Source organism: Gymnoscopelus braueri (genome assembly GCF_963280865.1).
Source record: "Gymnoscopelus braueri genome assembly, chromosome: 8".
Lineage (NCBI taxonomy): Eukaryota > Metazoa > Chordata > Actinopteri > Myctophiformes > Myctophidae > Gymnoscopelus > Gymnoscopelus braueri.
Genome location: NC_137609.1, coordinates 22220768 through 22235408, shown reverse-complemented (window position 1 = coordinate 22235408; position 14641 = coordinate 22220768). Strand labels below are relative to the sequence as shown.

The following is a 14641-nucleotide window of genomic DNA, read 5'->3' as shown; positions in this document are numbered from 1 at the left end:
GGAACTCCCTTCAGAGGAACTGGCATTTACCGGAAAAGAGCGGAAACGTCGCCTGGTTTTGTGGGAATGAAAATGTGTTGGAGGTAATTAGTGCTATCACAGTGCTGTGGCCTGTGTGTGTGTGTGTGTGTGTGTGTGTGTGTGTGTGTGTGTGTGTGCGTGTGTGTGTGTGCACGTGAGTGCACGTGAGTGCGTACGGGTATGTGCTGGCATGTGCTCTGTATCTCCATGGTCCTATGAGTTCCCTCCAGCTCTCTCTTGTGTGGCCCAGCGCTCTTCATCTACTTTACACACACATACACATGCACACACACACACACACACACACACACACACACGCACACACGCGCACACACACGCACACACGCACAGAGGCCCATCAGGCATTCCCAATGCTCTAGACTCTCTTATCGTGTTCAGCACTCTGGCGAACCCACAGCCGCCTTCCACCCATCACGCAATTCTCCCAAGGAAACAGATTTCCTTTCACACTGCTAATGGCTACAGAAAAGAGAACATTTTCATTTTAATTATCTGCTCAACTCGAGGGCTCTTTGGGTATTCCTTCACTGTGTGCCCTTTCATTACACTAAAGCAATGCCAATACCTGAAATGTGAATATTGGAAGAGAAGTTTAAAAAAAAAGGAAAAAGCTCTGTCCCTCTAGAGGCGGGGGGTAGGGAGGTAGAATGGAGAGGAGACTGAACTGAATCATCATCTTCAGGTCCAAGTCCCACCACATCTGCTGCACCATAGACACCTACACGGTAGAATCCAGAGTGCTCGTTTAACTCGGAGACTATATAAAAAAAAGAGTCTCATTTAAATGAACACACTGGTTTTCACTGTGTTTGGTCACAGGTTTTCAAAGTGTGGGCCAGGTGGGAACACTAGAAAGGAGAGGGTGGAAAAGTATCATGAAGGAAAGAAAAAGACAGTCAGACAGACATCTTTAACCACTTTGAACCTGGCGTCTCTATTTTGAGTGTCATTATTTTCAAGCAATAGCAATAATAGCAGATTATCAAAATCACAACTTTTCTTTCTTTATTTGTTTAAAAGCCATCTCACAATAGGAGCTAGAGGCTATGGCTATTTGGGGGTCCTTGGCATGAAAAGGTTTGGGGAAACCCCCGTGTAAGGGGCTTTAGTAGCCATGTTAACTGCTATGTTCCAAGTGGTCCACAGAGCAAGCTTTTTATTCCCTTTGAAATGAATCCATCCATTTTGTCTAGTCTTGGAAGGAGCAGTGTGGACGCTTCAGAGGCAGACATGGACTGGAGCAGAGGCCCCCCCTCACACCGTTCCTATTCCCCCCGAGAACCCTGCATTGTTCTCCAGCTCTTTCGGAGGGGCTCAGATGCTCTCTGGCTCTGGCACACCCCCCCCCCCCCCCCTTTTTACTCGTCCTCTGTTTCTTCTTCTGTCTCTCTGACACAGTCACTGTGCGGATGACATTCACTGGATTCCTGTTGCCTCAGCGTGTGTGTCATCTGTTTGGAAGGGAGTGAGAGAGAGAGAGAGAGAGAGAGAGGCCCCCATTTGAAGAATCTGGAGGGTGGTTGTTTTTCTTTTGTCCCCCCCTGCTCTCGTTCCAGAACGCATAGTGGATCTCACGCTGCGAGATCAGATGGCATCTGTCATTGGCAAGCAGAGTGACGGCTGCTGCTCAATAGTCTACTCAATGGGCCTCATAAACATGACAGATTTACACACAGACAGCACAGTGTGGCCTCTGGCCAGTTCTCAGTTCTTTTTCTTGGCAAAAATGTGTCAAGCTCTCTCAAACTGTAGCGCTTTCCAGTGATCTTCACCTTGTTTAATGCATGGACCTCTCCTCTCTGTGTGTGTGTGTGTGTGTGTGTGTGTGTGTGTGTGTGTGTGTGTGTGTGTGTGTGTGTGTTGCGCTCCGCAGCTGAAGCCTGGACAGAACAACCGTAAGGACAGCGACAGTGAGAGCGTGAGTGGAGAGTCCAAGCCGTCCATCAGGAGCAGTTCTAGAGACAGACTGACAGACGTGAGTACATGAACAGACACGCACACCAAACAAACACGTAAAGACATACTGTAACACCACTTCATTGTCAACACTGAACCTTTGGCAAGAACTGACTGTTCTCGCCAAACCCGGCCAAACCAGGACATCTGGTTAAACATCTGAGAATACGCACAGAGCAGAAAAAGAATCTTCACGTGCGCAAGAGGAGCGTGCGTGCGTGGCCAGTGAGAACGGCAGGTTGGTCATTTATGTGTGTACAGTAAAATTCACTGATACTACTATTAGCAAAGGAATTAGATCAAACAACTTTCTTTTCCCTTATTTTTGAGAGTTGCTACTTGATCCCATAGACACTGGAATTGAGCAAACTAGGCTCTGCTCATCATTCAGCATACCTTCATATAGGTAGGATATAAATGAAATATAAATGAAAATATAAATACAGTGAGTTTTCCTGATAAGTCTTAGAATTCCCCCTTAACTGAACTAAACAACTTTTAAGAGCAATTATGGCCACATTATGCAGCGATATGCTTTATGCTTTATTTGTTTATGGATTTGGTTGCAGTCTTTGCACTTACTGTATAAGGCTGTTGTAGTTTCCTTCCTTAATGATAATAATTGATATTGATTTATTACGGTTTAGAGACCTACTACTGACACAGCCAGTTACTAGTGCACAGAACATACTCATTGGAGCCGCATGTTGTCATGCATATTCTGTTCTCTCGGCCCTTGGTTTCATATCTCTCTGCACTCTCCTGTCTGAAGAATAACGCATACAATTGCTGAAGAAATTATTTAACTGGCTTGAACCAGCACTTGTGTCTGTACTTGTGGCTTTCCAAGAAACACTGTTAATGTTACAGTATGTACGCTGTCATTTGCCCCTCCAAGCACATGCAACACTACATAACATTCTTAACAGTAATCAGCAGTTATCCCTGGTGATAGTCGTACCATATGATGATGTTAAATTACACAAGTTTCAGGTTCCTGCAACCTGCAGCATTACTGTATCTAATCATTCACTTCAAAAAATATTCTATATTATAGCTTATAATACAGTACTACTGTACGTAATATAAGCTAGCTTTGCATATTGCTAGCCTGCAGATGAAAGTCTCTGTTTTTGCTGACACAATTTGACATTGATATAACCTTATTGTGTGTGTGGCCTCACACCCTCACCGCACACAGGCAAAAGGTAAGTACTTTTTTTATTTTCTTTGGCCGTGTACCAATACGATTTGGTATTTATTTGGCACACATACACCCAGGCGTTCCTTGGTACTGGTGCAACAAGGATATCCTATTTACCCAGTCCCTTGTTCCTTTTATAGAAGCCAAGTCAAGCATTAAATGTCACAAGTAAGAGAGAGAGAGATGTGTCCCTGTGCCCGGTGACACATTCCAAGATGTAAAGAGAGCAGGCTTGAGGGAGCGGTGCAGAGATCTACTGCTGCTCTTTGATTTGTGTGGAGAATCTACAGTAGAGCTATCAGATATCTGGCCATGATTAACCCATTAAGACCGGGGACGCATCTGTAAGCGGATATTTGTAACTCAAATCTTTGCTTCTGGGGGTCCCTGGAAGTATTTTATGTTAACTTAGACTAAGATATTCCAAGATTTGCACAAATGTTCACGATTTTTCAAAAATAGCAGATCTACAAGCTCATAGCGCGGCACTCGGTGCCGCGCTATGAGCTTGTATATCTGCTATTTTTGAATAGCCCAAAGAAATGGCTTAAAATGACACAAATGATGCTTTCCCGGTCTTAAAGGGTTAAAGCTGTCAGTAGGGAGGCGAGCTAGTCTTTGAGGAAGACATGGCCGGGCAACTGAAGCAAAACCGATTCTAGCGTGTAGCTTTACAGTGCTTGACCAGGCATGAAATGAAATAAGTAATTTGATGTTGACATCAGAAATTGAAATGATACCTACTGATTTTTAGTCAAGCTGGGCTGTGGAGCTAAACCAAGACAAATGATAGTTAAATAGGAGAATCTTTCGACATGCATAGTGCCAGGTGATTGATGCTCGCAGCTGCTGCTGCCGTAGAGAATGAAGAAAAGCTTTCAATTTGCCATCAGTTATGCCATGGTTAGTCATAGCCAATTGCCTAAAAGTGATACAGTATTGCCATTGAACACTTGAGGAATCGAGCGGAACATAATTGCGGTCCACACTTGATGTATTAGCACTGTGGTTTTTCTACGAAAGGAAAAGCACAGTATATGCTACTGTAAACAACATTTTTAAGTGAAACTTTATCATTACTGGTTGCTTACGCCATTCACCTCATTGTCGAACCGTTCAACTTCCACTGAGTTGAGAGTCACCCCAATAGCGAACTCACATCACACACAAATTGTGTTTTAATAATGACAAAATTACCATATTACAGTACACCCTAAAAACTCAGTATTGCAACTACTAATCAGCTAATATCATAATTTTGACCCCACTTGTTAAAACACAGTCTCAATGACCACATTCATAAGCTCAATTTGTTTTTTTAAATGTTAAGTTCTCTGAAGCTTAAACCGCCCACTCTCATTGTTCATGATGAGTAGGATCTTCTCCTGAACTGGCCTGTTTTAGCCAGTCTGTTTGCCCTGGAGGGGGCCAGATGACTGCCGCAACCAGCTGCCCGCCCCTATACTGTCTGGCCTAGCCGCCCCCGTATTGGAGACATTGTCTTTAGTAGAGCTGCTGAAAGCGAGGCTTAAAAGAGAAGATGACTTTTTCACACTGTCCTAGACGAGAGGGAAAGATAATCCCCACGGGTTCCTTGAACACAAGACCCCTCAAGCTCTCCTGTAAAAACCCACTTCACACATGATCCGAAGTGCATGTTCCCCCGACTAAAGGGAGGACAGGCTGAAGGGATGTAGAAGGACGGAGGGAAAGATAGATTGTTGTGTCTACCATGACTTGAACTTGTGCCTCTTAAAAACTTGGTTTAGACATACCAAGTTATTCCTCGTTGCATAATTGTAATACAATATCCTGGTGCATGCTCCTGGCATATTATCCGTTCATGTGGACAGAGACACACATTGTATTTTATTCAATTGTACCAGGGAGCGGTTTGAAATGGAGGTTAGCTATGGCTCCAACCACTCATCAGTCCAACGTTTTCCTAATGATATCCACTGCAGGCATCCCCCTCCCCCTCCTCTGACTCTTCTCTGATGAAGCAGATATATAAGCCCAGTTTTCTGGCCTGGCCCTGCCGGAGCGGGAGAGAGAGAGAGGCCACGGGAGGTCAGGCCCTGGCAGTCTTTCTCTCTCTCTCACCCCCTTGCTCTGTTTTACCCTCTCTCCTTCCTCACTCCATCCTGCCAGCTCATTAAGGTCTACAAATGGCACATCAGCCTGACTGTGTGTTTGCCTCAACCCCCAAACCCCAGCTAAATTGGCAGGCTTAGCCAGTATTTGCTCTGAAGCTCTGGGTTCCCTTTTGGGTTTGTTTGAAGCCGACATGGCAGCCCCCCCCCCCCTCCACCTCCTTCCAAACCCCCTTCCCTCCCTCAGTCTGGGTGGCAGGCATTTCAGGCAGAGGCTGCAGTCCTGTGCTAGGGGGAGAGAGTCTGCTGCTGGATCATGAAGCCTGGGATGAATCACTTTGCGTTTAGTCTCTGCGGTAAAGGGTGAAATGCCATCATTACTCGGCTGCCTATCAAATAAATTGGCAATTATGGGCCTCGGATTGCGAGTAAACAGCACGTTACTGCTTTTTCTCCCACCCAAGGCACTTGATGAGAGGCGGGTGCAATCGAGAGAGAGAGGCCCAGGAGTACTAGGTCAGAACCCCTCAGCCTGCCTGATGAGATACAAGCTGGAAGAAGCCTGTAATGAATCTACCCCCCATATTTTTGGTGGCCATTTTTATATTCGCCCCCAAAGCCTTCTATTCCGTCTCAACACTGGCCCTGGCTGCTGAATGAAGTCGCTCTGTTGTTGTTTTTTTTGGGAGGGGAAGTAGCCGTACTTAAAGCACTGAAATGAAGCAGTGTTACCTTTTGGGTTACACTTTCATTATAGGGAATGCTATTTCATACAGTATACAGAGCTCGAGTAACAGCATGCAAAATATATGCATTTCTGTGATATGGAACTGCTTTTTACGAGGCGTTATTTTGACAGCTAGGAGCCCACAATGGCATCAATACTTTGATAATCTCTCAAGAACAGATTCTGCTCTCCGCTTGAATCTGTCGGGGGGGGTTCGTCATATCGCGTGCGCACTGGCCTACAAGTGGGCGTGCCTTCAGATCAGGAAGCAGGCCGCGCTTTACCCAATCAAATGTAGTGGGCGGGATTTACGTGTCTGCCGATCCTTCCCCACTAGAAACAAACCGAAACTCATTTAACAATAGCGTCCTCGGAGCAGACAAAACCACGGAAAGATATTCACATTTTAACGTGCTCTTTCATCATAGAAACAAGTGGGGTTATAACCAAAACGATCCATGTTCTCTGGGAGAAATGGTGTTAGTGTTCCGTGTAGAAATATTGTTGGGAATGAAAACATAGTCGCACCACCGGAAGTGAAAGGCTGAAGGCAGACCAAAACCCCGGTTTCCTTGCGCACGGGTGCTCCATTTTGCTCCCCCCAGAGCTAAGTGAAAGAGTAAAAAACAGCAGAGGGCGCTGTTTTTCCTTTTTTATTTGGCGATGGGTTCCCAGATTGATACTTTGATGACAGTCCATTCATTCTGTTGGCAGCCTAAAAGTATATTGGTTGTAACACTGTTATTGATACTACCAGCTTAGTGGAGTCATTTGAGACAGTCGTTCCCGACAGAAATGTGAAAATTGGGGGTCCTGAAATCCATCCTCGTGTGTCCTGACTCCTCTCACATGGGAAGGTTCTTTTTGCGGTGAGGTCTTTTAAAGTTGCATTCTAATGAAACATCTGGAAGTGATATCGTGAAAAAAAGTCAAGCCCATCATCTTTCCATGCTTTTGAAGCGGTTTCAGCCAGAACGGAGCTAAAGTCTCCCTTATGGCCAGTAAAACTGAACTCCGTTATTACTGGCTCTCTGATTAAAACATGACAGCCTATCTGGAATGGTGAACGCATGTGGGGAACCCATCTCAAATGCTCGTTTTTTACGGCTTCTGGAAACTGATTAATGACATAAAATATAGCTGTGGTTTTGTAAATCAATGTTATGATTAAAATTCACTTGAACCTATGAAAAGACAGAACCCAATGTTTTGTTTTGAACTTGGGCAGCTACAGCATGTCTTTTCCATAAGCTTTCAGTGTCTTGACAAGAATCTGGTTGTCCCATTGAACTGCCTTATTAATGTTGCCAGGCCTGGTTCACATAACACCATGTCCATCCCACCTCAGTACACTCTTCCAATTATTTCCTGACACTCTGATGTAAATGAGGTCGCAGTCTCCCTACATGTCCAGATATGCCAGCCAATTTACTCCGACACAGAACTTGTAATTGCTTGCATCAATTATCCAGTACGAGATTTTCTCTCTCTCTCTCTCTCTCTCTCTCTCTCTCTCTCTCTCTCTCTGTCTCTCTTTTTCTCTCTCTTTTTCTCTCTATCTCTCTCTCTCTCTCTCTCTCTCTCTCTCTCTCTCTCTCTCTCTCTCTCTCTCTCTCTCTCTCTCTCTGTCTCTCTGTCTCTCTTTTTCTCTCTCTTTCTCTCTCTCTCTCTCTCTCTCTCTCTCTCTCTCTCTCTCTCTCTCTCTCTCTCTCTCTCTCTCTCTCTCTCTCTCTCTCTCTCAATGATTTGAAATGTTCTTTATTAGAGACAAGCATCTAGATATGGGAGTCGGAATGTTGTACCTATAATTAGCTCATTATCATACGATCGTATTCCTTGCCCAGTCCAGGGTTTTGTCCCAGCCACAGTGCAGAGGAAGCAGATGCGCAGCAGAGGTCGTGGATTGCTCGACAGCCTTTTTTGATTGCTTCATGGCTTCATGATTGCTTTAGGGCTTTTATGGCAGGCATGTAAATAATGTGTATTGTGTAAGCATAGCCTGAAACTCTGAAACATGTCCAGGAGTGAGATAATGCTTTGCCAACAACAACATAGTGGGACTGTGTGCACTGTCGGCGATTTAGTTTTTCATAGGATGGCTGAGGGAAGACGAGCACTTATTTTGGTTCACTCAAATGCATGACTTTTTAAATCACCTTAAAACAAGGCAGACAGCGAGGCCTTGACGTGAGACATGTCTGGAAATCGAGCTCGCCGTCTGAGTAGGCAAGCCGCGGTGGACAGAATAGGTTATTATTACGTTAAACAAAACAAGCACTCCCTTCCCCCGTTTCAACCACTCACAGGGCATCTTGAACTCAAGGTCTTCCGCTGCCATGCTAGGAAAAACAATACTGCAGCTGAGGATGTCTTTACTAAAAACTCATCCATCCACCATCCACTCTATGATCATACTGTATTAAAGGGTGATAAGCTCACATCCAGCATTCCACATAATTATGGTCCAAACATCAGCCCTAAACTACTGCACACGATCCCACTTCCTGCTTTACAAAGTACTAAAACCCAGGTAAAAAAAAGAGGGCAGGTGTCTGAAGATAATTTAACACTGAAATATTTAGTTTTCTCTGTAATGGTTTGGTTTGTAGGCATCTAGATGGTAAAATAGTTATTCAGAATTGAGGAGGTGACGTATACCTCTAACCAAATACATTACTTGTGCTTCCGCTGTTTCTGTTTGAATTGAGATTGAATTGGCCTGCCACATAGGGACACTTAAACTTAAACATTTATACTGAAGGTTGTTGAGTTCCGTGTTGAGTTCAGACAAGAACAGATTTTCAAGCTTTTTCTTATTCTTCTTTTTTTCACCATGCCAATTCCCCAGGTAGAATCCTCAGGTTTAGTTTAACTCAGAGTTTGAGAGGATTGTACAGTGGTTTTGGCAGGACTTTATGCTTGATTTTGTTAATAGTGAACATTTTCATAAATACTTTGTTTTCAATCGCTAGTTTAACACATCCACCGCCAGAGGTTAATCTCATAATAATGTACTCACCTGCCAAGGTGTTTTTGTTGTTTTTTTGTTTTTTTCATGTCGCCATAGATCTTGTTAAAATCCTTAAGATTGAGCCGTGAACGGTCTGTTTACGTCCGCGAGATCTCCCTGTATCTCCCAGTGAAGACCGCATGTCAAACGGACTTCCATGACTGTAGTTAGAGCGGATTACGTTAAACAGTGAAATGCGAGGAGAAAAAACTACAGGAAGAGAATTGAGTTTCAGTTTCGTCTGTAGAATGGGAGCGGGCGTGATCGTCGAAACCGGATCCCAAATAATTCTATTTCCTGTCATCAAACCGGAAACGGAAGTGGATCAAAAAAATTCCGAAAGTGCACCCGGACCGCGCATGCGCGAAAAGACCGCAGCCCGTAGGACTACGGGCTCGGCGCTTAACCGTTGGATTTAACGGCCCGTAGAACTACGGGCCCGGCGGTAAAGGTGTTAAAGTAATTTTTCAATTATCATGATAAGCATTTATTTTCAAATTAATGATAAAGTAGGGTATGTTTCTAGGGCTCCTACTGGTTCTACCGAGTGAAGTCCCGCCCTCGCTGCAGTTGCAGCCAATCGTTGCCGGTTGCTTTTCGGGACCGGAAGTTCCAAAAGTGGCTTCAAAACGGGTCTGTAGAAACCAATGGGTCACGTGACGGTTCCCTTTGTCCATATTTTTTTACAGTCTATGCTACAAACACTAGCCCACTGCTGCAGTGACTGAGATTCCAGCGTTCCATAGCCTGAAGGGGTGGGACCTTCTGATTGGTCGCGACGCCGTTTCAGACAAAAAAAAACGTTTCAAATAAAATGTCCAAAAAAGACATTTCACCACGACTTTTAACTTTCTGTCAAACGAAAACGTACTGCGTGAAGAATAAATATGAATCTTGATTTCATTCACCTGTGTGATTCCCATAGCTGTACGTTCCTCCAAACACACCTGATTTTAATTACAGGTGTTTAATTACAGGGCTAATACATTTTTAATCTCATTCAAGATGACGTCCAGAGGGTGAATTACTCATTTTCAACTTGATCAGCACACTAAAATATGTATCTGAAAACATTTTAGGTTAGAAATAAGCAACGTAGTAACAAACACGCTTCACACTGGCCCTCGCCCTCTCTCTCTCCCTTGGGCAGCGTGAGCGACAGGCTACACGCTACACAAACACTAGCCCTCTGCTGCACAGCTGCAGTGAGTGAGATTCCAGCGTTCCATAGCCTGAGGGGACAGGACCCTCTGATTAGTTTAGACACCGTTTCAGGATGAAACTTCAAAATAAAATGGCGGAAGCCAAAATGACCAAACCACCGTCTTTCAGTAATATCAGTGCATTTAATTTTTCTTCTTCTTACTGTCCACATTCTTGGGTTTCTTTCAAAAGTTAGGAACCAGTTAGGAGATTGTGTAATTTTTTTTTTATATAATCCATAATGCTAGGTTATATTTTCCCCAGCATATACAGTAAGTAGCTTCTGCCAAAAGACCACGACATGAGAGACGACTCACTTGGATTACCTCCACCTTTGTCTCTAAATCAGATAGATGAATAGGTTGTTCTCCAGGAAGTGGATATACGTGCCTATTACCACTCTTGGTATTTCAGATCAAGACACCTCTCTGCCTTCCATCTTTCTTTCTCCTGCTCTCTCTACCCCTCTCTCTCTCTCTCTCTTCCAGCCGTTGTCTGGTCGGGTTGTCAGGAACAGATTGTGACACTTTGTGACACAGCAGTCGAGCAGAATTAGGCTGCGCCTCCATCGTACTGACATTGCCTCAACAGCCCACTGTCCGTCAGGGGCCGGCGCCAGAGGTCCCACCGGATTGCATCATGTCTCTGCATGCACAGAGAGGGCCGTCCCGGGTTGCCTGTGTGTGTGCACTAACAAAGTGTTTGAAGTCGCACTCAGAGCGGCTCTGATCCAGAAATATAATTAGTCTAATAGGGAGCAGTAGTGTTATTGTGTGTGCAGTGACCTCTGAGCAGCCTTTCTAGGTTCCACGCTGCATGACATCACTAGATTATTCCGGCTAATTATTTACTACACCTTAAGGCTACCTCAGTTTCTCATGAACAGCCACCCCGTGGGGTCATGCAGCTTAAGACAAAAGCACACATTTCGAGGCAATGGATTTCTGTGGTCTTTACCGTACTTCTGTTACCTTATACTTTGTTAAATATTCATCTTTAATTATTGAAATTGAGACACAGACTGAGGTCGGCGGTGTAAATACTGTTACTGGCTGACGCTGACTGAACGCATTCCCTCACTGCCCGTAGAATGATACATCTATTCTCATGGAAGATTAATGGCTTGTATGGGGTGGTGTTGAATGTCATTGTTGAAGGTTGAAAGTATTGAACGCCCCGAATCCTATCCATATGTTTTCAGGAATGACATAAATAGGCTCAGCCGGAATCCATTTTGACTCACCAAAGCGTGAACCAGTGCCAGAGCCACATGATACTATGCCAAGTATTCTGTGCTCTGAGGCTTCCAATAACAAATCCTATTCCACTTAATTTCCACTGAAATTGGCCGTGGCCATGTGTTGTCACCCCCCCTCCCCCCCCCCCCCCCCCCCCGGCTGCTTACCCCTCCCCCCCCCCCCCCCCCCCCGGCTGCTTACGCCGTGCGCGGCGGCTCAGCTCTTGGCTGCATCTCGTCGTCTCCGTATCCCTGGATTCCAGTATTCACTGCAACCTGACCCCCGCAGCCCCTCATTTTATAACCCATTCAATCCGGGGAAGGCATCTGTGTGTCACTTTTAGATTTCTTTTTGCTATTCAAAAATAGCAGATCTACAAGCACCGAGTGCCGCGCCATGAGCTTGTAGATCTGCTATTTTTGAAAAAACTACTATTGTGAAAGTGTGTGCAAATCTTTGAATATGTTACAGTTTTAACTCAAATCTTTGCTTCTGGGGGTTCCTGGAAAAACATATTTAAAGATGGGGTCCGCGGCCAAATACATATCATTTTGGGGGTCCTTGACATGACAAAGTTTGAGAACCACTGATATTATAGCAACATACGTTTTTTCTTTTTCAAAATGGAAGGATTTAGAAGACATTTGTAGAATCCCACAGAAGCAAAGATTTGAGTTAAAAATGTGTGCTTTAAAAAAATATTAATTCAAAGATTTGCACACATTTTCATGATAAAAAAAAAAAAAAAAGCAAATCTACAAGCTCATAGCGCGGCACTCGGTGCCACGCTATGAGCTTGTATATCTGCTATTTTTGAGTAGCCAAAAGTATAAAACAATGGTTATAGCTAAAAATATATAAAATGACACGGTATGCGTTCCCGGGTCTTAATGGGTTAATGTTGTGTGGGGTTCTGGCGATGGAGTCTCCCCTCGCTTTGTTCCAGCCTATTCAGTGCGGAGGCTGTTCCGGTGGGATAAGTTGAATAAGTGGAGCCTGGAGAAATCTCTACAAAGGTCTCACTCTGATTGGATGCCTGCAGAGCCCAAGGAGAAGAGCACCGGTTGCCATGGCAATGAGAGAGCAATGTGAGAACTGCCTATATACGGAGGAGAATGGGGGGGAAATGTTGGATTGTTTTTTTGGCAATGGGTGGTCTTCATCGAACGGGCAAAACAGTATTACATGCACCTTGTACCCCCCTAGGAGTAGCTGATCTAGAGTGCATACTTGTGGGGGTGTACTTGGGCCCAGGCTTGGCTGGGAGCCAGAGAAAACACACAACCTGGCTCACCAGGACTCCAGCACCAACAACCCCCCCCCCCTCTCCATGAACATGATTCAAGGCATTCTTACCTGCTCTCCTGACTCATTTAAAAGCAAGAAATGACAGAAATCGTCAATGAATTTCATATGAATTCAGGCAACGCAGAAGGAAATATATCTTGTTTTGTGTCTGCCTCTCCGTCTCTTTCAAACAGACCCTAAAGCTCTCGCCATATGAATAACGGAAGACGACATCAAAACGGATTCCTTATTCTTGCCTTGTTGCATCCCATTATACAGAAATGGCAAAAAAAGATCAAATAATAGTACACATTTTATATGGTAGCAATTGCACAAAGTAAAGTGGATTTTTAGGTGCTGCGTGCATAGGTCCATACACAATATGTGCGCACGTGCGTGCGTGTAACAGTCAGAAAGGCGAACGCGAAGGCGAAGCCTATATGATCTGGGTCTTGAGGCTGCGGTACATTTATTCTGAATTTGTATATATAGATACTAGAGGTTCGGTGCACCGCCGATCCGACCGGTTTGTCTGAGTCATAGTCTCGGGGGATTTGTCAGAGTACCTGTTGTAACCGTCTGTCTGTGTCCCTTTTGTGCCCATATATGGAGATACCCAAGGTGGCCGTGGTCCGCCGCCGTGCCAGCCGGCCGGCTGGTCCTCCCAGTAGCCAATTTGAATATAGCTCCTTAACATGGTTCTCTAAGCATTTGGAGCGATCTTCTGTAGTGTGTGTGTGTGTGTGTGTGTGTGTGTGTGTGTGTGTGTGTGTGTGTGTGTGTGTGTGTGTGTGTGTGTGTGTGTGTGTGTGTGTGTGTGTGTGTGTGTGTGTGTGTGTGTGTGTGTGTGTGTGTGTGTGTGTGTGTGTGTGTGTGTGTGTGTGTCCGTGCGTGTCCGTGCGTGTGTTTAGCTGCAGGACATTACAGTGTGGGAGTGTGGGGTGTCTGTTTGCATATACAAAATACAGTATATATTTATGTCTGTGTGTCCATGTAGAGAAGTTTGGTTAAGGTTAGGAGCAAAAAGGCCTAGTTCATGACCTATGACTCTGCTCTGCCATATCTTCGGGCCAAAACATAGCAGCCTAATATATATATCTCTTCTCTTATATATATGTGCACACTGCGGCAGTCTCTGTACGGTTCTCTATCAGTCGAGTGCATTCTTGGCTGGTCTCCCGTTAGTGTTCTGGAAATAACAGGCGTGATCAGGACCTGAGCTGTTACTTTCCAACTCTCTGCCTGGGTGATGTCTCAAGGCAACTTGTCAATGGGTAAGATGCCAACCATGTGAGAGAAAACATGAAAGTGCAGTTACGAAATGTGTATTGCACATCCCTGAAGAACTTAAGGAACAAACAAAGAAATTGAACTTTTCAAAGCTTCAAAGTGAAAATCAGGGTCATGGGGTCTTTATGTGGAGTTTTTATTTCTCGGTTTCCCTTCACTTAACCCATTTAGACCGGGAACGCATCTGTCGTGTCATTTTTAGATTCCTTTAGCTATTCAAAAAATGACAGATATGCAAGCTTGAGTGCCGCGCTATGAGCTTGTATATCTGCAATTCATGTCAAGGAGCCCCAAAACGATATGTATTTGGCTGCGGACCCCCATCTCAAAATATGTTGTTCCACGGACCCCCAGAAGAAAAGATTTGAGTAAAAAACAATTGCTCTAAAAATATATATTCAAAGATTTGCAAAACAAAATCAAGATTAACAAAATAAAATAGCTGATCTACAAGCTCATTGCGCGGCACTCGGTGAGCTTGTAGATCTGCTATTTTTGAAGTATAAAATATGTATAAAGTTGTTACACAGATGCGTTCCCCGTCATAAAGGGTTAAAAGAGTCAAAATGAAAGGTCTCGAGCTACAGGGTG

General features: G+C 44.5%; 1 protein-coding gene across 4 annotated transcripts in view; it reads left to right on the top strand.

The window, feature by feature from the left end:
• The window catches only part of auts2a (activator of transcription and developmental regulator AUTS2 a), a gene marked incomplete at its 5' end in the record, with an annotated part of 386388 nt that overhangs the window by 167476 nt on the left and 204271 nt on the right, over positions 1-14641 (top strand). For all 4 annotated transcript variants that reach the window (XM_080434942.1, XM_080434943.1, XM_080434941.1 and 1 more), the window contains one exon: positions 1916-2017. In XM_080434942.1, coding sequence (XP_080291068.1) covers positions 1916-2017 — 102 coding nt within the window. The remainder of the gene's footprint in view (positions 1-1915; positions 2018-14641) is intronic.